The sequence below is a fragment of the Haemorhous mexicanus genome, chromosome 7 (assembly GCF_027477595.1).
Source record: "Haemorhous mexicanus isolate bHaeMex1 chromosome 7, bHaeMex1.pri, whole genome shotgun sequence".
In the NCBI taxonomy this organism is placed as follows: Eukaryota; Metazoa; Chordata; class Aves; order Passeriformes; family Fringillidae; genus Haemorhous; species Haemorhous mexicanus.
The window spans coordinates 18,730,930-18,755,460 of record NC_082347.1 but is presented as its reverse complement, the minus strand read 5'-3'; the positions used below and the strand labels follow the sequence as shown (position 1 = coordinate 18,755,460).

The following is a 24,531-nucleotide window of genomic DNA, read 5'->3' as shown; positions in this document are numbered from 1 at the left end:
CAAGAAAGCAATAGGCTAAACTCAGCACTATGAAGAAGGACAGTACTTGTTATTTCTGTTGCCATTGCAGAGTGCAATTAACCTACATCCTCTTTAATTGTAAGGCACATGGTAAATAAAACTCCTGGAGCTCTGGTCTGGTGCTGTAACTGCTGAAATTAACAGATATTAATTGGTCCACCTCTCCTTGAACAAGCTTTCCAAATACCTTGTTCATAAAACTCAAATTTCATGTCAGCAATAAAAGCCTTGCAGGCAAAATAAAAGCTGGGGTTTTGCTGACATTCTAGTGCAAGCCAGCTGTCTGCCCCTGCAGTCTGTTTTCATAAATATGGTGCTGGGGCTTCACACTCAAGCGGGCCAGTTTGAGAAAGCAGCTAAAGGAGGCAGTGTTGTCTGCCTGCTGCTTGCACTGAGCTGGAGAGATGGACTGGTCATGTTGCCTGTGTGGAATTTTTTTTTTCTTGTTTTGATTCATCATGCTTTACTGTAGTCATTTGCACAAAGGATGCTTTTAAAGGAGTAATGAGTGCTTTCCTGTTTGGCAGTTGGTTAAACTGAACTTTGTGTCCCAGTTCTTTACGATTCACTCACACAAGACCTAAAATATTCAAGACTGGTAGGGGGGCAAAAATCTCTGTCTGGCTCATGCTGTTTTGAGGAAAAGGGAGTCTTGGGGTGGAGAGGGGGGAACCCTGCAAAGACCTACAAATTATGCAGTGTTCTTTCTGTCCATGAATAGTTTCTCTTGTGAGTGAGTGAAGCTGTATTTTTGGACTCACTGACAAAGCGACTTTTGCTACAACTGGCTTTTCTCCAAAGCACTCTTTCTGTGCTTATTCTGTTTATTTTTTTATTATTTTAAAAATATAACAATTGATTGCTTGACAGTAATCTGAGGATTTGGGTCAAACATCCAGTGTCCAATTAGCCTTGTCTGTGATAGTACCACAGACCATCTTCCTGGGCAGCAAGGCTCTATTGAGCCTCTCTAGTAGAGCGTCTCTGTTTTAGGAGAAATTTTCTTCTCTGGCATCTCATCTTTCTACTGAGAACTGTCTCATGCTTGCAGAGGAAGTCAGAAGCAGAATCAAATTCAGATTTCAGACTTATTTACCTTTTGCTGCACCTTGCAAATAATGCCATGAAATTACAGTTTTATCCTTAATTAAGTGCATAAATATAATACACATGCTCACCTCCTCTGAGCATAGGGGCCTCTGTGACCTCAGGACATATCTTTCAATTTGAAATATGATAACTTCAACTTCTGAAGCCAGTGGACATCTAGTTTAGGGTACCTTGATTGGCTTCAGTTGTGTTTCATCTTACAACTTATTCCAGGTATGAGTTGGTACTTTTGTGGTTTTGCCTACCTGCCTTTCATGTGAGAATAATTCAATTTTGTTGCAGGCTTTGAAAGAATTCATCTTTTTTTTGCTTTGAAAGCACATGTGCAGTAAAATCTAATGAGATGACAAAATTTATTGGCCATTATAAAAAACTTCTGATGTATTCTGTTTTTATCTCCAGGGTGTTGCAATGGCTATTAAAGCAAGTGCTTCTTATAACCTTTTCTGATCGTTTCTCAAGACATCTGCATTGCAAAGTCCAGTCTTCAGAGCTGTAGAAATCAAAAGATGTCTCATGAAAAACTATAGTATCTAGTTAAAAGTGAAAATTGCAGTTCAACAAGTTGAGGTAACTTGAGAAAAAAAAAATATTAAAATGAACAGATCCCTCTTGCACTTGGTTTATGGATTGTCTCTTTGGTTTAAGAAGGGTCTCTTTGGCAGGATCACCAGCAAAAGTAAAAAAGAAAATCTTTATGTCATATGCACTAACCAAACTTATTTCAGCAGTTATAAAGATAATTTTACCACTCAGTCTTTGTGGAATTAAAGTGCTTGTCAGAGCATTTTTTAATTAGTCCTACATGGATCAGTACATTGGAGCTGAATTTTAGGTATATTTCTAATAAAGGCAGGATTGTTAGGGCTCATCATACTAATCATGAGACTGGCTTTGGGACTTATCCTTTTGTTGGGTTTTAACAATTCAGGATGAAATTTAACCAAGTAGGCATCTAAAACTGAAGGGGGAAAAAGGAAAGGAAAAAAACAAGGAAGGAAAGAAGGAGTGTGTGTGTGTTTAAAACTTTGTATGTACTTCAGAGAGCAGACTAAGACTTCATTTATGAAGAAGAAAAACTATTGATCTTTTCCTTCTAGAGCAGTGTTCCCCAGTTGGCAAGATGGTGGCCTTTGAATAGCAAAGTCATCAAGATTCTTTTGTCTTTAAAAAAGAAAATCTACCCAGTGTTGGCTAAGCTGATACACAGCTGAATAACTGTGGTTTGTAAGTACTCACAAGGGACCTCCTTGGCTTTAGAAGAGAAAATCTCAGAAGTTCTCCTCGTGTCTGCCCATGTTTGAACTGCTCCCAGCTTTGACTGCTGAGCAGCATGCTCAGGCGCCAGCTCGCCTTCCCAGCTGAGCAGGCAAAACCCAGGCAGCACCAGGGAGGCCAGACCTCTTCAGCAGCTGGTGCCAGTCACACGGACACAGCAATCAGTCATGTAAGCAGTGTCTATCTCACAGCTGTAGATTTCAGCTGCAGACTGTATCTATCAGAAAAACACAGCATTTCCTCTATTGCATCCCTTGTCCTGTGCTTCCTATCAGGATGTTTGTGTGTTCTGCTATCAAAAGTATGTGATATTTCCCACCTGAAAAAATATGGAAGCTGAGAGATTGCTGAAGTGGATCATTTTGAATATGTTACTGGTAAACTGATCTAATTTAAATTGACTGCAACTTATTTTACTGTAGCTGTTCAAAATGGAATACTAATTTACAGATAGTGGAGTAATACACAGTTTAAATGTTCAGTTACATATTTATTTTTTTACTATTCATCATAGTTCATTTTTCTAGCAAGCTGTAAAAATCTGAAATCATATTGTGATCCAACATCTCAATAGAGATGTTGGAATTCACTTGAATAACATGAAATAATATCTCAATTTTTCCTCTAAAGGTTAAATATTTGTGGTGCCATTTATTCCATCACGTCCCTGTCTGCTCCTTGAACTACCTGGTTAGAGGTGTGCACATCTCACATCCCTGCCTGAGGCTCTGGCTCCTGTGGTTACACAGGCAGTCAGGGTCAGCTCAGGTACACCTGTATTCTGGCTTGACTTGCAGTTACTGAAGTCTCAATTAAATCTAAATGGGGTCCATCTGCTTTCTGAACTACAGTGCCTGCTTAGAATAAGGGGGAGCGAGGCTCGTACTATCATTTTTGGTCAAATATCCAAGGTGCTTAAGCATTTTTATCCATAAATTTTCTCGAGTTCAGTCATCACCAGTTAGACTTGAATTTGTTTGGAACTGGAAATTTGGGTTAATTATAAATCAAAAAAAAACCCAATGTAATCACTCTTTGTATGCAGAAATCACTGTAGATAACTTCTGTGCATGCAAAAATACCATGGGCTAATAAAAATAAAATCTTAGGAGTTGGGCAGTTAGTGTTCTGAATTGTTGCTTGCACTCCTGAGTTGACCCACAGCTTCCTTCAACCTGCAGGGGTTAGCAGGTCTGGGAATTGAGCATCCTCCAGTGCCTTTTGGGAGCTCATTTTTTTCTGGTCCTTGGTAGACAAGTTGTTCTTAAACTGGGACATGGCAGGTGTGCAAGGGAATAATGGGAGAGCTCCTGAAACATGAGACTGTTTCACTTCCCACTACCCACACAAATTTTTTTTTCCCCAGTTTTGCTTCCCTTTTCTCTTGAGCTGATCTGCAGGTCTGGTCTGTCTTGTGGACTGTTTCTGGACACAAGCAGTGACCTCCTGCTTCTTGTGTCCATTCCTGTCAGGGGGTTTAGTGCATAGGAACCACACCTCTCGTACTGTGTCCATCCTTTCTTCTGTTTACTCTTTTGTTTCTTGCACATTGTTTTTTGTTAAGTCCTTGGCTTACCTACTCATTTTTACCCTGTTCTAAGCAAGGTAACAAGCAGCTAATCTTTTTCTTGTAGCCATTGTCAGTAGTTTTTTATGCCTTGTTCTGAGCGCACTTTACTATTATTAACCAAAACATTTCTTAATATGGAGTTTTAAACTGAACAAGGTAAATGCCAAACTGAGAAGTCCCTATGGTGCAAGTCATGAACCAGCATATGATAAAATAATATTTTTGATGGTTTTGATAATAATTTAGAATGCTAAATGATTTCACCAAGTATAGGTACTATGACTCTTAATATTTCATTGGGCTGTTTATTGTATGATCCTTATTCTTTCTACCATTACTTTAGTACCAGGTGCAGAAGAACTTGAGGTTAAAGTATTTGCTATTATTAGTTATTATTTGGTTAGTGCTCATATCTAAATCAGAGTGCCTGTTGTGCTAAGCACTCTGCAAACATCTTTGAAGAGACAGTCTCTTCTCCAAAGAGTGGAGCAGATTAATACTTTAGTTTTTTCACCTTACTACTTAATGCTGCTTTTTTTGCACTTTGGTTGTATTTATCTAAGGGATATCTATGCCACTCATTCCTCTCTGTAGTAATAGAAGTGATAATTAGGTAGCCAATTTTTATCTGGATTAAATGCAACTTCCCAAAACATTAAAAAAAACCAAAAAAAGCAATGTATCATCAGATTGAATAAAGATGTTGAAAGACTAGTGTTCAGTGAGACCCTGCTGGGAGCTTGTGTCTAAAAAAGGAATGTTTCCTGCTTTTAAAAGGTTTGGTTAGAATCTGGAGTTAATTAGAGCTTTCCCACATGTATGTTAGGATTGAGATTGCCGTGTGTTCAGTTCTACAAGTGTGCTAGATTATTATTTAAAATTTCTGAGGTGATGTTGCCTGTCCGAGCACTGGAAGGGTCTTCTCTGACCCCTGTAAGGTGCATCTGATGAAGTAAGCATATTGGAAATACTTTTTCCGTTGCCTTGGACAGATGAAAATACACTGTGAACTCAAGAGACCATTGGTTTCATCCACTGTAGTTTCTAAGAGAGGTCTCTAGTAAAGACCTTATGACTTCCAGTCATAGAATGTCTGGAACACAGCAGTATCAGTTGCAAGACATTACAGCTGTCTTTGTTAATTAGTCTTTTGTTACTGCTCATTAGTGCAGTGCCTGTACTTCTCTCTACTCTTTCTCCCTCACCTTAGCCTGCAGGGGTCCAGATTGTGGATTTTGCTGGTTGTTTTTTAATCAGTGTCTATCTGCAGAAACTTGTTAGTCAAGAACCTGTCGGACAGCAAGTTGTCCTTTGCTTCATCATGATACCTATAGTAATGTTTGCTGTAAATCATGTAACATTTTTCCAGTCTTCTCGTATGAAGTTTTTATGCCTTTTAAAATACATCCCTTTCATCTTACCAAGCTTACTCGTGTTGTGCTATCCTTTTCGATTCTTAGATTCTTCCAGGATGAAATACATTTTTGTTTTACAAGGCTTTCTTAAATGTACCTTCTCTACTAGTTTATTCCAGTCTGTAATAGCAGGAGCTTAAGTCTGTACTCCATGAAAGCTTTGAGATAGTACCTTTTATAAATACTGCAGTGAACTAGACTATTTCACTTTAAAGCTTTGATTGCTTGATGGTAGGTTTCAGCTTTGAACCCTCTTCTCTCTATTTAATGATCTGCTTGGGTTGATGGACTGGTGCTGGAGTTGTCTGTGGTCACTGCTCTGGGAGTCAAACAGGCTGCAGAGTGGAATGCTTTCCCAGAACGTGCACGTGTATGGAAGGCCACTTAGAAAGGAAGATTTTTAGGCTTTGCCACTTTGTTGTTGTTTATTCTCTAGCGTTCAGTGGTGTGTTTGCTTGGGCAAGAATTTGCAGTGAGTTTTTAGAATGCCTGTTTTATTTTCTGCTACATGAATCTGTGATATTTTTTTTCAGCCGCCTTGCAGGAACTCCTCCTGTCAGATTAGCATGGTCTAGTGGTCTGCATCCAGGCTAGGAAAAGAGCCTTTAATCCCTCATCTGATGCTGAGTGCATTGATCCTCTCCCCTTCAGGATGTTGTGAATGACTGTGAATGTATGTCCTCGTTTACTGGCATTATCCTCCTCCAGAGAAGTTCCTCTCTCCATTCAAAACATCCTGATGTATAGATGTCAAAATCCTGTCTCTCTGTTGATGTCCAAACTCATTCTCTTCTTTCTGGTCTTTTTGTCAACATTTGCTCCAAGAGGTTCCTCAGGAAGTGGAGATAGTCTTGGCAGCAGAAATGTGTCAGAAGGGACAGAAATTTTCATGTAGCCCTACCAGTCAGTACCTCAGTGTCCCTCACCAATAACTTGTCTCCCTGGCATTCTAACCAGAGCATTATCCCCAAAGGATTAGTTCACTGCCTTAGATTCCCCCTTTGTGAAGGGGGATGATGTTCTCTTCACAGGATTAGGTGAGGATTAGCTAGTGTTTATCAGCGACTTGCAGATAAAAGAAGTGCTTTGTTTACATGTGTATCTTTTAGAATGTGTGGTCTTGATCACTTGGTAGTGCTCAATTCTGCATTAGAGAAACATCTGATGTAGAATACTGTTATACAATTATTGATACAGATCATTACTAACATGTGGATATTTAGAAGTGAATACCACTTCTTGAAAACTGAAGCATTTTGCAATTTGAAAATATTCTCTCCTGTTCTCTTTTTTTTATTAGTATTATTATTATTGCTACCTTTAAAATGTTTTCTATTAGTGTTGATACATAGGATTTTTGTGGACATTGTGGAAATACCAACAATATTTCTGACCTAATGACTGTAAGTACTTCTAAAGGTAGAAGGAAACCTTTTGAAAGGTCTTTCAAAAGTTACCTTCCTATAAAGACAGACAATGTCTGCTGTTACCTTTCAACACCAAATATCTCTAGTTCATGAATCATAGTAGCTGGAAGCTGAAGTTCAGAGTGTTTCTTTTTCTTTTATAATTTCTGGAGAAAAGGGGTTTGCAGCAACTGGAATCAGCCAAAAGTCTTGTTGAAAATACATCTTGTTCTTCCCTAGCGATATTGGCTCTGTGGGGCTTTCTTGGTAACATGAACAGATATGACTCAGAAGACAGAGAGAGAACAACTCTGTCGTGTAGGAAGTTAAAAGAGGGGGGTTTCTACCATTTTGTTTTGGCCAACACCACAGTCAAGCTTCATTGCCTGCCTTTTTTTGTTTTGTTTCTTTTGCTTCTTGACAGCCAGTGGAACTGTAGCTGGTATCCTAAATTGATCTTAACAATCCATGAGAAATCCAAGAAAGAGCAATCAAGATGTTCTCAACACTATATGATATTTTTAAGTGCAGTAATTCCTAGTTTTCATAGCTTCAAACTGCAGATTGCTAATGCAGATTGTTTTACATTGCAATAGGCCTGATTAGATGGGTATTGCATTAAAATATTATTTGAATTGGGCCAAATTTAGATCATTTGGCTTTTGGAGGCCTTTCGTACATGGAAAACCTCTGATCAGGAAGAAAATGCAGTAGAAACTTGTTCTCAAAGTAAAAGACAGGATGAAAAGTATGCAGCAAGAAGGGGGATGTGGGAGTACATGATATAATTCCACCTTGTTGGAGCCCATCTAATTACCTTCTCTATTCTCATGAAGTAGACAGCACCCCCAGGTCTGGTCCTTGTTCCCTGGGCTTCTGTTACTGTTGAGGGTTCTCCTCATCTCTTCCTCCACCCTTATGTTTTCAAAATTACCATTGTCTCTTCCCCTTGGAGAAAATTTCCTATTACTTGACTGCAAATTTGTTCTTTCATTCAACCAGCTCCTTTCAGAAAACATTCCTATGATAATTTCCATGAGAAATTTTTTGTCCATGACATCTTGGTTTTGAAATTTTATTGCATTTCTTTCAAGCTCCTTATGGAAGGAGCCAGTGCTTCTGTGTTTGTGGAAGGCCATTTATACAGGCCCCAGGCATTAAGTAGCTAGCCACAGTCTGCATGCAATAAGATATCTGAAACCTTACAGAAACATCTTTAACATATTATCTTATATTTTGCTCTAATTTCTCTTGGGTTTTATCCTCTATTGTAGCCACTTTCTCACATTTCTTAGTTTACATGAGTAAAATTAAAAATATCATCTGCTAGATTAACATGGAAGTATTTCTTAATGTATGAAGGAGAAGTTACATTTTGTATTGTGCACTTGAAATGGTGTATTGAAGGAGAAAAGATCGTATTGGTAGAGGTTGTGTAAATGTAATGTAAGAGACTGAGCTTCAGACCACTAAAATTATTTAGAATATTTTCAACCAACTTCAGTAGGAGTAGGAGCTAATCCAAAATTATTTTGACTAAGAAGGTAGAATTTTATTCATTATGTGTTTGGACAGCATCTTACTGTGTGCTCTACATAATATTTGGTGTTCTGATGTCCATTCTGATTGTGATTCTTCTTTCCAGATGTTCTGGGTACATGAAATTGATGTGGTTGCTATTTAGATAGGATGTTTGCTCAGTGCTTTTTTTACAAACTGCTGCTTTTCTACAGGCAGTGGAACAGAATCTCTGTCCCTGGGAAATGCTCTGCAGAATTAACAGTGCTTGAAGTCTTGGGAAATACTCGCTGTCCCTTGCCACCCTCTCTCTTCATCTTCTCCTCAGTACGTTCTCCTCAGTTTTAGCTTCCCAAGATGAAAATCTTACCCCGACAATGTCTTGTGGGTTTTACAGCCTTGCTTAAACTGCAGGCTCTGTTGGTCATGTCAGGTTGTATTCCAGTCATTTTCCCAGAAAATGCCCTGAGGAGCTCCATATAGCTCATTTGAAATGGTTTCCTATTCGTGTTTGTTACTACTGCTGTGGGATTGTTTTAGCATCCAAAAATTTGTTTATTTTCAAAATCATCCTTTTGCACTGCTCTGACAGATTTGCTGTAGAAAATCGATGCTAAAGTCTGGTTCCGTGTGTGATTAGGGGTGTGTTGCTCCCTCTGCCGCCCCAGCCCGCTCCGTTCCCGGGAGGCAGAGGCAGAGCAGGCTGGAGCTGCAGCTCGGCGCAGCATCGGGAGCCGCTCCAGTGTGGGATCTGTGCTGGGCTGGATCAGGAGCCTCTCCAGTGTGTGGCATCCGTGCTGGGCTGGATCAGGAGCCTCTCCAGCGTGTGGCATCCATGCTGTGCTGTCTGGCTGCCGTTCGCACCCGCCCACCGCTCTCGCCGCCGCGCTCGGGCCCATGCGCCTTTTCAGGGGCTGAGAGAAGATGTCAATGAGAGGGGCGGGCGGGTTCGCCGAGCTGCCGGAGCAATTGATTGTCAGCCTCTCTGAGCAGTCTGTCTGCGCAGCAGCACACGAGACGCTTTTGCACGCTTTTTTTTACCTCGCTAATGCCCTAGTCAGCAGCTTGCAAAGGAAGAACAGTATTTAAAAAAAGAAATAATAGCAGTTCTCTGTGAGCCGCAGTGAGTGCATGGACCAGAGCTAAATTTGGGAAGCTAAAGCTTATTCCATGCAATATTATTAGAATTATTTGGGTTTCCAAAGGCACGCTCACATACATGTTTGTGTTGCTGGCCAGCTTTTCCACGTGACTCGGCTAGATCCAAATGCAGTTATTTATAGATGGCAGGAGCAGCGATGACATTATCTTACAGCGCTCCCGTCCTGAAATTATAGCACTTGTGTGCAGGGAGAGGTGGCCAGGTGTCCTCTGTGAGAATTTAAGCTGGCTGCTCTTCTGCAAATGTCCAGAAGAAGAGGTGGTCACAAATAACCCTTTCCCTTTTCCCCATTTCTTTTTAATTTTCAGACAGAGAAACGAAAGGTATTGAAAAATCATTCTGGGCTGTGATTTCTACTGGCTTCTTCCCTCGATGCTTGTAAAAAGCAATTAGCCACGTTCATTTTTACACCTCTCCCCTCTTCCATAGATAACTTCTTTCTACCTATGTAAAATGATAAACATGCCCCTGAAGACAGGGAAACAGCAATTTCTAATCTGTCTAAAACTAATGTTCGTCGTTAGGCTTTTAAATAAAAGTCTCTTGCTGCAGCCCTCCGTGTGCTTGTAGCTCAGCTAATTGAGCTGAGGCTCCGTGGGCACTGGAGCCCCGTCTTGGGGCAGCGCCCGAGCGAGGGAGCAGCTGCCGGGTCCCGCCTCTGCCGAGCGCCGGAGCCTTGGTGCTGGGGCCGCGCTCTGAGCCGCCCCAGGGGTTTCAGGTGGCTAGGGAAAAAGCAAATACATGCCTGGGGGAAAAATATTTTTAAGGAAGAGAGACAAGGAAAAAAAAAAGATTAAAAAAAAAAAGACAAATACAGAAAAAAAAGCTGGTCGGGTTCACAGAGTGGTCACACAAAGAAATGCTTCAGCACAGCTGGGAATGTGCAGGCTGCAGCAGAGCATGGGCACGGACAGCAGAAGATGGGGCTACCTCAAGGCAGTACTGCTGCTGAGCACTTTGTATTGTGAAACTACAACTAAAATAATCTGAAGATTGGGGTAGGGTTGTTTAGATGTTTCTTATTTTACGCCAGCTTGGGTTTTCTCTGTGGCCCTAATTGTAACAGAGCATAGATGATTTGCTACTTTTGCTTTATTGGTAATAAATGAAATAAACATAGTGTATATGGAGTCTTTAGGGGTATCAGAATGCCTTAGCAAGAGCATCCATGGCTCACAAAATCTGCTCCTGTAATATTACTGTGTTTCAGGAGGGAAATGTTCATTAGCCCAGAAGACGCAGCTAGAGGAAATGAAACTTTAAGGATACAGAAGCCCTCCTCTTTCTCAGATTAGTTACCAAGTTCCCAGTGCAGCTTGGGAACAATTATTTGGTATTTGACTTTGGTATATTAATTGAATGTTAATTAATTAGGCAGTTCTCAAGAAAAGGTGATTAGTACCAGAGGAGCAGAGCAGGTTGCTAGTAAAGGAAGATGACAAGGTTTGTGGGTTTGGTAGGACTCAGAGGGAAAAAAGAGAAGTAATGACTCTGTTAAAAAACTACCTCTTCAACTGGGCGGTGAGATGGGAAGCATTGCTGCCTTGAAACTGCAGTGCAAGCTCACGTCTGTCTGCCCTGTATTGTTTGAGCAGAAATCAGTTAAGCTAGAAACTGCTCTAGGCTGAGTTTCTGTTTCATGCTGTCCTTAACTGTTTTCATGTTCAGCACTTAGAGGGTGGAACGATAGGGTTAGGGTACTTCTAGCTTAGCTCTGTTCAACTACAAAGTTTGGATAGTATGAAAAATGGTCCTGTAACCCCCAACTTTGAAAGCAAGCAGTTTTTTTCCTTCAGCAATTATAGAGAAGTTGGCAAAGTTTGTATTACACTAGTCATACAAAAATAAAAATCTGAGGACACCTGATAAAACATTCTTTTCCAGTAAAAATATAAAATAATGTAAAGTTAAAACAAAAAGCAAGACGGCAGAACTAAAAAGCCTAAAGTTCCTAAAATAGCTTTTGGTCCTTCTGAGTTCTGGCTGTGCAGTGTTAACTTTGGAAACACATTTCTGCTATAAATTTTGGTTGTGTGGTTTTTGTAATTTTTTTCTTCTCCTTGAAAGCCTCTCCAGATGTTTTACAGTTGTTGTTTGAAAATGTTCCATGGCAGGCACAGAGACTGCGGGCACAGAGCAGTAACCCCTTGATGTGGTGGTTGTGGTTTTTCCTTGCAAAGAGAGGAAGGTGTATGATCCCCTCTGTTTTGGGACTCTGTTCTGTCACAAATGGTGTGACCTTCAGCACATCACCTGCTCTCAGTTTCTTTCATCTTTAAAACTTAGCCAGTAAGCCATGTAGCTGGATGGCCACTTCAGCAGTCTCTACAGGAGCTCCCCACACTGTAGCTAAGATGTCTTTTTGGGATGATTGTGAATACAAGCCAGATTTAAATACTTTCCCAATGCAGACTGATTGAATTTCCTCTGTTCACAAACACAGATTTCATTTAATTCTAGAAGACTTCAAAAAGTCATTTGTGCTCTTAGCTGAAGAATCCATTCTCCCTAGATCTGTACCTGACCCTTCCTCTGCATCTCCATTTATGGAAATTCCTCACCTTACCCCTTAGGGTATTTAAAAGCATTATAATGCTCCGAATATCTAAGCTGTGTCTTTTTTATCTCTATATTATTGGTGTTCCTGCTGTGGATACAGTTAATTCTTTGTTACTCAGTAAATCAGAACACTGCTGTCAGTCTTCCCTCTTGTAAAAAAGAAAGCTCAAACCAAACCCACCAAAAGCCCTAATCCATGTAATCATTTCCTGCAGGGTATATTGATAGGGTTTTTTCTAATCATTCTGATTACTTTTCTCCCCCTTCTGTGGCTGTACATTCTGGTGGGGTAGAGAGAAAGCAGTGTACATTTCCCAAGCTTGAGTCCCACTCATGAAGCCAAGGAGGCTGGCTGGGTGTGCTGTGCCAGCACAGCACAGCTACTGCCTTCATTGGCCCTCTGAGCAATCTGGTAATGCTCATTTCTCTTAGTGACTGTTGGTTTCATAGTTTGGTAAGCCTTAAGTTTCCTGCCATTTTGTTTTGTTTTCAGCTAGAACTAATTTCCCTTGTTTATTTATGGGAATGTCATGTTAAGCAGCACTAAAGCCTGACTGAAAAACTAATCTATGCTCAAGGTCTGTTGTCTGCTAGCATAAAGAAAATACAGAGGTAAGACATGATTTGTTTCTGAAAAGTCAGTTTTGGTTGTTAGTCATTTTTTTACTTTCCTCTTGGTCCTTTTGAATAATTTGGGTTAGGTTTCCATGATAGGAAGCTCAACCTCTAGTTCTGCAGTTATTCTTTTCTTTTGTTTAATGTTAGATGCCAGATTTTCCCTCTTCCAGACTTCCCTTCGTTGTGGTGATTGTGCATGGCTTCCTTGTGTTCCAGCTCTTGTTAAATTCATCTGTTAGGTTTTTTCCTAGCACTTTCAGATGTCAGTAGTGGTATTAGCTCAGGAGTTGTTTACAGTAGTAATTGGAGGGCTGAGGATGGATTAAATGAAACTGAGCCTTTCACCTGTAGGTCACTGCTTTATCTGTAGACAAAGATGGGTTCAAGTGTGTCAGTCTCATTTTTCAGATGTCTGGATTATGTATGAAATCTGTGATGACTAGAACTGGCATTAGAAAACAAAAGCGTGCAGCAGTAATGAAAGATGCTGTTGTTTGAAGGCTAAGCAGTGAAACCAACAATTGGATGAGTAAGAAAACAAGCAGTCTAATGCTATTGGAGTGTATTTCTTTGAAAAGCCTTATCCAAGATTCACTTGCTGGTAGCCTTTCACCAGTGTTGTCTTCTCTTTATATAATGGGCTGTGCTTTCAGATGTAGCAGCTTGGGCAGAGCTAAGACTAAATGAGATGCTTACGTATTTTATCTGGATCTGTACAGAGTGTTTTTGCTTGCCAAATTGAGCCATTGTTGCTATGTTTTGTAATGTATTACTTCAAAGTTAATGTAGTGAATCTGGTAAGATCCTCTGCCAAGTTTTGGCAAGTGTAGAAGGAAATTAGGGAATCCCAGTTCCACTGAAGGCATGGGGTGAGGATAGCAGTATTCAAATCTGTGTCTCCAGCATGTACTATTCCAGTTGGCAAGAGCCTTTGGGGAAGCCTACATATATATGTGTCTTGAGAGGTATTTGTGAAGAATTGAAGATATGCCAAGGCAAGCTGGACCCATATTCAAGACCAGATTTTGTACGTGGTGTCAGTCTCAGGCAGCAGTCCTGAAAGCACATGCTGAATAACTTTCAGGTTTGCAGTAAGGGTTTTATTGAATAACACCTCTGTCAATTAATGTGATACTACATTCAGGTTAATTAGGTGTTCCCTTCATTATCTATTTTCCTACAAACATGCATCATTTTTTGTTTTTTAATTGTAATACATAATTGCATTATAGATCCTACTGGGGCAAAGCTATATATTACTGCAGGACACCGCTGTAGCTATAGTAATGAAGGAGGCATTCTTGATAAAAGGCATTACTTTCATATTAGGGTTGGAAATGTGTATCATGCCCTGTTCCACAGTGTTGAATTGTGGGTGTCAACTTTGTCTTCCTGTTGTCATTAGCAGGGCAGTTCATGCCTCCCAAATGAGGATCTGAGCCAGCTGCCCCCTTGCTCTACTGGGGAGTTCAGTTCCACCCAGTTTGCTGTGCAGTTGCTGGGATAAGGACTTTTTAAATCTGTGTGCCTTTGGAGGGGATTCTCCTCCCTACAGGGGGCAGGTTTGTGTTGGCACTTTTTAGATAAAATCGGTCCATTTAATCCAACTTACTTGGACTTCTGAGCTAACATCACTGATTTTGCCTGATGGAGAAGAGCAGCCACAATCCTCACGTGCTCCAGAAAAGCAGCCAGCTGGGTGCAAGCCTCCCAGGATGAGGTGGCAGCAAACCCCTGCAAGTGAGCACTGACTCTGTGCCGTGGGCTGCTGTGTGCAAAGTGGGCATCTGCTGGCAGCCGGAGAGATAGGCCTGGGAGCAGGGATGGACTCCCTGGGAACTGCTTTGAGTCCATGTTGAACAGCCAGACTGCTGAGAAATTAGTACTTTTGCTTTGTAATTGGTTTTGTACATACTCCTTTTGTGCTGTCAGTGTTGAGGCAGACACCGAGCAGTAGCCTGTGTAACGCCGAGGTAGGGCTCATCTGTCACAGGGTTAGGCCATGGAGCAGTACCTTGAGAGAACTGCAGAGGAGGGACAAACACAAATCTCTGCTAATGGACTCTTACATCCTGGGGTTGTGGCCCTGCTTTGCTGCCCTGTCTGACAGGTGAGCCAGCCACTGCCAGCCTCTGCTGAGGTATGTGAGGAGGAGAGCTGCAGGAAAATCAATCCTTGAAAAAGTTTGACATGAGCAGTTTCTCCCTCTCTCCATTTCCTAGCTTTTTAAAAGCAAAATGGCTTTTAAAACACATGGAAAACATCAGATTTTAAGTTTCACAAAATTGCAAAGATTCCATCCTTTTAATGCAATTGACCTTATTTTTCTAATACTGTCAGCACATTCAGCTTTAGGTGTTAACATTTTCAGTGTATTTTTCCAAACATGATATAGTCTCCATTTTTCTATGTAGAAAGACTAACTCCTCTAAATAACCAAGACAATAGTTATTTCCACTCCTCTCATTCTCTTCTCATTGCTGCTTCCCTTTCCTTCCCACCAAATGACCTCACTGGTTGCTTTATAACAGCTGTATTTAGATTGCAGTCTGTAGAGGAGAGAGCAGAAAGCACTCAGTAGCTCTGTAGCTCTGTATTCTACTTATCTGGAATTCTCCATGCAAAAAAATACAGACTTGTTTCTAAAAGCAATATAAAATTAATGGATATGATTGGTGAAAAATGATGTATTTTCTTACTTATGCTGTAAATGTCTTTTCAGCCAAATGCATTTCCTTCTGAGACACGAAACCAATCTAGTGAGATGGTGCTGAACAGATAGTTCTCCAAATCAAACTCCTCCTTTTTTCCTAATATTTTCATTGCAGCGAATAAGAAATACGGATCTGCCAGTCTGCCTATTGAACTATCTACTGCAGCTTAACTGCAGCAAGGAAGCAGTAATCCTATTGTGCTCTTCCAGCAGTCTCCCGGGAAGCAGAAGGCATTGAAATTACTGAGCTGTTGTCCTATCCCCTCCTCACCTGTCTTTGTGGCTGTAAATACAGTGTCTGCCTGTAAATAACAGTTTGCTGCACCTTTAAGCACATTCCCTAACAAGAGGCAGCGATTTACTGAGGTGATAAGCTGTAACTAATACTAGGGTATCATAATGGGTAAATAGATTAGCACTGTGCTTCTCTGTATTTTGCTTTCTAGGGAGCTGCGGCTCCTGCACTCGAGGTGCTTACTGTGGCACTTTGCAGTGCCAGAGATTGCAGCTCCCAGGGCCGGGCTGGGTGCAGCTGGGGAAATGCAGCAGTGCCTCTGTGGGGTAGCATTAACTGCACACCCTAGTTTCTTTACTTTTTCTGGTCCCTGGCCCAAAAATGGTTGTAACGGGCTGTACCAATCTTCTGTGCTATGGCTATAAAATTACATTTGACCTGCATCATCAGCATCCATCATGTAATATTTACAGGTACTCCAGCATCATTTGTTGACAAGAAGTATTAAGTGGGGCAAGCAGCCTGGGCATGATCTGTGGCTTCACCCAGCTCAAGCTCCTTGATTTTCCTAATGGAAGGGCCCCTGCACTTACAGAGCAGTTGTGCTGCTGCTGCTGGGTGATGGGCAGTCGTGGCTGTGAGGGATGGAAAGGTGCCACGGAGCGAGCAGTGGGGGCCTTTCTCTCTGTACTGCCTGGCAGGTTTTGGGCACAAAAGGGCCCTTACAGGGAAGGAACAGTACCAGGGGATGTGGCCGGTCCTAATAATTGTGTCGCAAATCTTGTGATATTTGGCATGTTCTTAAAGACTTGGCTCCTAGAGACAGGGGATTAAATAACAATTGCTTCCTTTCTCTTTCAAGCAAGGCTTAGCTCTGTGGTTGCAGAGAAATGCTTAAAATGTGACTTGGGCTGACTGGGAGGAAAAAAAAAAAATTTTCCTTGCAGCCTTCTTTCCCCTCCTTGTCCCCAGGATCCCAATGTGGATACATTGCCATGTCTTATGATATTTTTTTCAATGAAAAAATTTAAGACTATTGGACACATCCAGAAGGACATAAAGTGTTGCCAACTTTGGGTGTGTGGGAGTATTTATGAGTATTTTAAGGAGAGGTCAGTCACACTCGGTGCTGAGACCCACTGTTACAATGTCTGGTCCTCTTCAAAGAATAGAAAAACAAAAATGGGACTGGGTAGCAGCAAACTGAATATCTCTGAACTGATTTTTTTCTCTTGCTTCCTTAGAAAAACCCCTTGGGATAGTTGTAATTGAAATTTCTCTTGTTTTTAAATCTGTATTTCTGCTGTTCACAAATGTGAAAGCTGAGGCTGCTTGTGTCTGTGTTGGTTTCTTAACGCAGTCGTCATTAGCAAATCAGTATTGATTTATTCCTATGGAAATAGATCAGTGCTAAAAGTGAAACGCAATCCCATTAAGAATTATACAGGTTTTGCAAATGGAGAAAAGTAGGTCAAATATTGCACCAATCATCCCAGAGAGTGTCCCTTTAAGCCAAATAAATGTGTGAATACACTTAAACTGTCAGTACGTTATTTGATCGCCATTATTCTGTATATTTTTGCATGAGCTAGCAAAGCCCTCTATGACTGAACAGGGGTTGAAAGAAAATGTCAATTTTGGTGTATATTTTACACCTGGGCTGTTTACGGGGCTTCTTGGGGGCTGCGTACACATGTAAGGATTCTTCCTTTCCTCTCATTGCAACAGTTGAGTTCAACTTAAGCAGGAAAGGCACATCATTGTATGCAAGGGACATGGTAGCAATGCAGCAGAGGAACACGATTTAAATCTGATCATTAAACTGCCGCAGCAAGGGGCTGCGAGAGACGGTGTGGATGGTCCATCTGCAAAATCTGTGCTCCTGTTGTACAAGGAGGAGGGGCCGAGGGGGAGAAAAAGCAGCTGCTTGGCTGTGCTATGAGAGAGGGTGAGACTGACTGTTGGCACCATCTGTAGCTGTCCTTTGTGCTTGCTGCTTTATCTGTTCATTATAGTATGATACTGAAATTCTCGTGCTTTGAGTGTAAATGAGTTGAGTTACGCCTAATACTGTCAGCATAAAAAGCAGTAACTAAGTACACTAAAGATGAATAGTGTAATCTGTAAATTCATTTTGAGTTTGTTTTATCTTGCTTGAATAGCCCAGGAAGTGATTTTCTCCAGAAGCCAGCTGTACCAGATGTGTGTTGGCAGGGTATATATTCATCTTACCGAGCAGAGAGCAGTGCACTGGAGGTGGATGGGGCAGGAGAGGTGGGAGGCTGCCTTGTGTGTTCCAGCAGAAGGGAGTAGACTCTTTTAGAGGGAGGATAGAGCAAGTCAGAGGGGAACTGGTAGCTCCTAAGGTGGCTACAAACAGCTTTGTTTTCATTCCGTGCACAAGTACCAACACAGGGAAGAGAGTGATTATTATACATGGTACATGGGTTGAAATGTCCTGAGGGAGGAAAGGTTGAACTATAATGAATGCTGATAGGAATGAGTAAATTTCCTAGGTTTTTACCTGCAGTCTCTTAGTTTCTAAAAACATGAGACCTCTCCAGATAACTTGTAGAATAAAACCATCTAGCTTATCTTGAGGACCTCTTTGTTCTTTGATGGTTTACATTTTCCCTTTATAAATCTGCATACTGGATATTAGTAATAATAACAACTCATTAAGATGTTTTCTTATCTTCACCTCACCAAAGCAATGGTCTCATTGGCATATTCTTTTTCTGGGAGCTACACTGCTTTTTTTTCCAAGCAGGTTTGGCTTTTGTTTGCAGATTCATGCCCTCAGATCCATTGGGTTGTTGCTTTTTATCTTACTTGTCAAGTGCACATAGGTGTGCAGAAGGAGCAACTCCCTTCTCCCATCATAGCCTCGTCTAAGATGGATGATTCTGTAGTAATTACACTGGCTGTGAAAGTGCTCAGCATCCACTATTACTCATCCACTATTACTCCGTGATGGCTGCCTTAAGTGTTCGGCAGAATACTTTGTTCGTGTTTCCCGAGCTCAAGTGGCTGTGGGCAAGGGAAGAAACCCTGCAAGGCAGGAATTTGTATCTCCAGGCGGCTGGAAAGGGGGAGGGGGGCCTTTGTCACTGGCACATTAGTAATGATATGCCAGGGATAAAAGGTGAGTATAATTTGATCAAATGCTTGTTGACAGATTCCTTGGCTAATAGAGAAGCAGCTTAGACTGACACTCGTTGCTGGAACATTTCACAGAGCTTGAGGGAATGCTTTTTGTAGGCTACGTGTGAGGCTGACAGTTTCCGAGTGACCATATTTAGTTACATAAAGAAACGATGGCCCCCTTTTGTCACAGCAGTGCTCTAAAATGCCTCCCTAAACACCTTTCTTGACCTTCTGCTTGATAAATGCAATAAAATTGCTACCTCTTCTTTGTCCAAATGCAATAAAATTACTACCCCTTCTTTGTGCAAATGTGTGATTAATTCACAGCAATGGCCCAGGCAATAAGTATTTTTCTTGTGTGGCCATTTAACTTGAGAAAATCCAATTGTTTCTTGTACTGAAAAAACATACTTGTGTGTGGTTTTGGTAAAGCAGGTTCTTTTTTCTGCCCCACAAATACGACTTTACAGTTAGTTTCTTTGGAATTTGTTCTGTGTTAACAGTACATGTGAGTAGCTGCTGGGAAAAGAAGATGGTGTACCCTGAAATGATAGTTAGCTACTGCTTATGATTATGTCATTTGATGGAAAGAAAACCATTAGAAAATTAAGACATGAAAACAGGAGCCTCAATTTTAGAAGATTCTGCACTTGTCTCTTTTAAATGAGGAAGCCTGAAATTACAGCTAGAGTTTCTTACTACCCTAAACTGCTATGGCAGCTTGGGTTTTCAGTAGTCTTCTGGTTCTCACCCACCCATATAATCTGTTGATTTGTGTTCAGTCTGCAACACCTCAGGAAGGCACTTAGTTAAAAATTAAACATGAAGCATTTTTTGTTCTGAGGGTTTTGTAAAGCATCCTTTAAAGAAGAAAAAAAGCCCAAGCACTTGCACTTGAAAAGTTGATTTCTTTCCACTGCAGGATTTTTCAATTAGTCTGCACTTTGTTTCAGTTTAACTCCTCACTGTGTTCTCATACCTGGTTGACTTTTTACCAGAGCCTCTTCTGATGCTGGAATTAAGTAGATAGCTTTAAAGCTCCTGTGGATGTTGCTGGAGGCTTCAGTGGGGCGTCTTGGCTGGGTGCATCCATCGGAGCAGTGCGGTCACTTTCTGGGGCTCTGCTTACTGCAGAATAGGTGGTTTCTATAACAGGGCCTGGTCTTTTCTGAGTGTGGGTGCATAAGGGAGAGGCCACATTTTCAGGTATAATGACCCCTTTCATGTCGTTAGAAAGAGTTGCAAGTTCTTCTTCCCTCTAAGAAATCTCTGTATCTTCATAGTTCATAAGCATGATTTTCCTGTAAGCACAGAATTACCCTCATTGACTACAAGATTAGGCACATAATGGAAATACACATTTAGGGGTTGTGCTGGGTCAGATATAGATTTAAGTGCCTAACTTTGTATCCATACATCATTCTCCTGTTTATCTATTCAAGACTGGTAGCTCATAGCAGGTTTGGAAATTAATTTGTGCACATGGATTTCTCTCCAATTAATCTTATGAAAAAAACCAGCTGAACAGAAAAGAGATGTTTTTTCTTTGCTCCCCTCTGTAAATGATGTCTTCTCTATGTTTTTGTTATGTTTCTGTTAGTGTGAGATGAATTATTCTGCATCTTACTTCATTTGTTACAGCTATCCCATGTCCTTTTGCTTCATCCATTCTTCATCTCTGTGCTACTCAGACAAGTTCTCTTGTACCTCCTGGGCTACGCAGAATGTTTGTAACTTGGGTAAAAATGTTCTTATGATAGTGTAGGGCAATTACAGACTCTGATAGGATAAAGGTGTGAGTGGTGGTTCATGGACAAGCTTTGCACCTGTGGTGTTTGTCCAGGTCATGACTCCTGTTACAGTGGCTTGCACCTGCACTGGGCTGTGCTGGTTCCTCAGATGTGTGCTCACTGTCATTTGTTCTGTTTGCACAGCACTGCTTTCATCGTGGTGTGAGGAGCTGGGACGGCTCTTGCTGCTTCGCCACCAGAAAAGCCGGCAGAACGATCCTCCCGGGAAGCTCCCCATGCAACCCCCCATGAACTCTATGAGCTCCATGAAACCCACCCTCTCTCACAGGTGAGTCTGGGCCCAGCCCACAGCACAGGCTGGACAGCGTGTTGTGTGACAGATCTGCTCCTTGAAATGCTTGTTACCACTGCTGGGGGGAGCAACAACTGCTTCATGTGCTGCTCAGCACTACGGACAACAGGGTGTCTGTGATTGCAGCAAGCACTAAAGAAACTCAGATTTTCTCTTTGCTATTGCCCCACGCATAGTGAAGTGACACCTCTGTTTTCAAATCTGTGCTCAGATCAAGTGGGCGTGCTTTCAAGCTTCAAGTCATGCCCTAGAGATAAACTTGTACATCGTGTCTCTCATCAGACACTTGCCTGACGTTTATTTAAATACAATTGGCTTTTCTTGATGTTGAAAACATTTCACTGATGTTCTGTGTTTTAACCATCATTGGAAATGTATTGCATGCAAAGCAATTGTACTGTGGGTGTAGCCATAGAGGATGTTCTGTATGCTCTTGTATCAGATGAGGATCAGACAGCACTTGTGTGCTGTGTTAATTTAGAGAAAACATGGACGTTAAAGGACACTGAAAGAAGATGATGTGAAGCCTTTGATTACCAAATTATGTAGAGGGATCACTATTTGTAACTCTTGTCTGCACAACCTAGGTCAAAGCAAAAGCTGGAGATAAAGTGTAGACAGGATTGAGCATTCATTCCGTGATTTATGTTTCTGGGAGGTTTTTTTGAAGGCTTTCTTTACCTCAGCATCACATTAAAAAAAAATCACAAATAGTATAAATTTGTTTTAGTGTAGAGTTTTTTTGTTAGTAAAGGACTATGAGAGTGTAATGAGTCTGAATTCCTTGTACCTAAGTTCTGTGATAGCCTAACTAACTTGAACTTTTGTGTTAGAGTGGAGCTTAGGGACATCTTTGTACCAGTGCATTTGCATATGCAAATTTGTCTGAAAACAAATTTGGGGGTTTGGGTTGGATAGTTTTTCATAATTTTTGTTGCATTTATGGGAAAACCACGCAATAACTATGCCTTTTATTTTAGCCCTTGAGAATAAATAAAGTCCTTTTTTTGAAGTATAATTAATATATCATCACTGGCTTTTCAGAGTACCTCAATTTCCTCTTTTTTAGTTGCTTATTAAATGACTGATTGTAAATACACTTAACAAAAAAAACAAAAAACCCAAAAACCAAAGAAAACTTAATATTTTAAAATAATTTTACACTTGGGAGAAGCTTTTCAGAAGACAAAGTGGAATTAGTGGCTAGTCTGCAGAGAATGTGGTGCAGTATATGTGCTCTCTTTGGTGTAGTTTTGTAGTTTTTAGATGCCTGATTCTCATTTGACCTTTTAGCCTCTGTTCCTCTAGAGTCTATAAAGTAAGACTATCTCACAGGGGCTGTGTGCTACATTACTAGATAATAGATAAGATAGGCACAACTCACTTCTTTCGTGGCAATTTTCCACTGAAACTGTCACATGTCAAAGAAGAAATACTTTCTTCTACTAAACCTAAATACCAGCATTTCCAGCAGTACTGAGTCATCCGAAATCCTGCCTGTAGTAGAGCAGCCTGCCCAGTATAGGCAGTTCCTGCATATTTCTCTCGAGTATTGCCCTTGGAATGCCCTACTGGGGAAGACACTGGGAGCAATTTCTAAATTACTCCTCTTTACCTATGAGATGCCCCTCTAGAAACAGAATTTCTGTGGCATAACTTCTTATATACAATAACTGCAGCAGCCACTTTGGGATTTGGAATACTTGCATCACTGCTTTGGTGTGTGCTGTTGTCTGTAATTTAACTGTAACTGCTCAAAATCTCTCAGGTGGTACCTTAGAATGAGATGTCCAACTTCTTTTTCCACTTGGAATTGTTTATTTTCATGTATGTTTTGTAATCAGCCTCTAAGACAGTGGTGAAGAATAGTGTGAAGAAGAATTGAGTTTTCTATTTGTTTTAATTGAACAAAAGATGAAAAGCCATTAAGTACAGTATTAACTACAATCAATGATGAAGCTGTTGATGAAGCACCATTTGTATTTGCATTAGATAACATTTGGGTCAAAAGCTTAGCATTAAAGTTCACAGTATCTTATCTCTAATCCACAAGACTTTTCTGTCAATTCAAACAAAACAAAAAAAGTATGCTTTGTATTTCCTGAAACAATTAATGTAGCCAGCTACTTCAAATTTTGTAAAAGAACTAGAGATTAAATTAGAACAACCAAGACCATATGCAAGAACCTTACTCAACAAAGGCAATGTAGATATATATGTGAGCTGCTGATTATCATTAGACACACAATTAAATCCTTCCCCATCATCAGATGATCTTGAATACTGCACACAGAGCTTTTTCTGCTATTCCTTTTACTAGCAACAAAATTACCCAGAACTCTGGTCAGGGGACTAGAATCCTGATGTAGCAGGCACTACAGAAACACAGTTACCTAGTCTCAAAGTTGAAACAGGGCTCAGCTATTTAAAATAAATTGTGACTCAATAATGCATCACAAGAATCTAAATCTAAGGATTCATATTTAATAAACTGTGGGCACTTACACTAGAAAGTAATTCAGGTCTGGCCTGTTCTTAGGGACAATCTTTGATTTTTAAAAGTTAATTGAGCTATGAGAGAAAACTGAAGTAGACTGATCAAGGAGGGCTTTCGTAGTGTTACTGTTGGTTAAATGCACTTAGAGAGAGCAGAATGTAAGCCATCTGAGGATGTGCACACATGCAACAAATGCTTTCAGAGTAGGGATTTTATTGTTAATTTCTTTCTAAATTTAGTTTTCGTTAACAGAATGGTCAAGTGTTGCATATAGAAAAAAATTCAGCTGAATACCTGCTGTGTAATTCAGGGCAGTTGGTTGGATTGCAAACTCCTATGCTTTGTGAACAGAATGAGCACTGGATTGTCAAAAAGAACCTCCCAGTCTCAGGGCTTTTTTAAGTCTTTGCAGTCTAGAAGTCAGTTCAAACTTGAGTGTGAAATTTTTTTTTGCCTTAGACCTTTTTACTGATCCATGTGAGTTAACTTCTGTATTGAAAGACCAGTGTAGGACCTATCCACCTCCTTAATCCAGTATAAGCTGTAATAAAGTCCTTTTTAATGGATTTATGGGGAACTTAAGGACAGCTGTTAGTCTTCTGGCTAGTCCTTCTGCATGGGAGTGAAATTTCATGCTTTCTAGCTTGCAGGGTAATTATTTGTGTTATAGTTTTCCAATCTGACAAACTGTCTGTAATAACAGATACTACTCAAGGTGGCTGATTTTTGAATAAATATAAGGTCTTTGGCAAACTCTGTTATAAGTACAAATTATTGTCATTATACACCTTCCAATGCTTTGAGGAGGTTCCTGCCTAACACTTCATTACATTAAGTGGTGGACCTCTACATGTGTATCAAATTGAATCTTGATTGAAATGGGTACAGTTCCAATCAATCCCAGCAGGAATTGCACCCTGGTTCATTTTCATGTCAGTCTGACTCAGGCAAGCTCTGGGGGGGGCTTCTCATTTCTTGCACAGCTTGTAATAAAGCTTATTTGTCAACAAAACCACCTAGAAGTAGACAGCTGTTAGTTGCAGTTTAGTGTGTTGTCATGAGCATCTGTAGGGTTCTTACTGCCTTCACTCTCGCTCCAAATTTTGGTCTTATGTATTAATTGCCAGCTGTCTCACAGTTAGTGACCAAAGGGTGGTAATGCCTCTATAGGACAGTCAT

General features: G+C 40.7%; 1 protein-coding gene across 10 annotated transcripts in view; it reads left to right on the top strand.

The window, feature by feature from the left end:
• Positions 1 to 24,531, top strand: part of ZMIZ1 (zinc finger MIZ-type containing 1) — a 337,415-nt gene that overhangs the window by 265,089 nt on the left and 47,795 nt on the right. For all 10 annotated transcript variants that reach the window (XM_059851282.1, XM_059851278.1, XM_059851280.1 and 7 more), the window contains one exon: positions 20,687 to 20,831. In XM_059851282.1, coding sequence (XP_059707265.1) covers positions 20,687 to 20,831 — 145 coding nt within the window. The remainder of the gene's footprint in view (positions 1 to 20,686; positions 20,832 to 24,531) is intronic.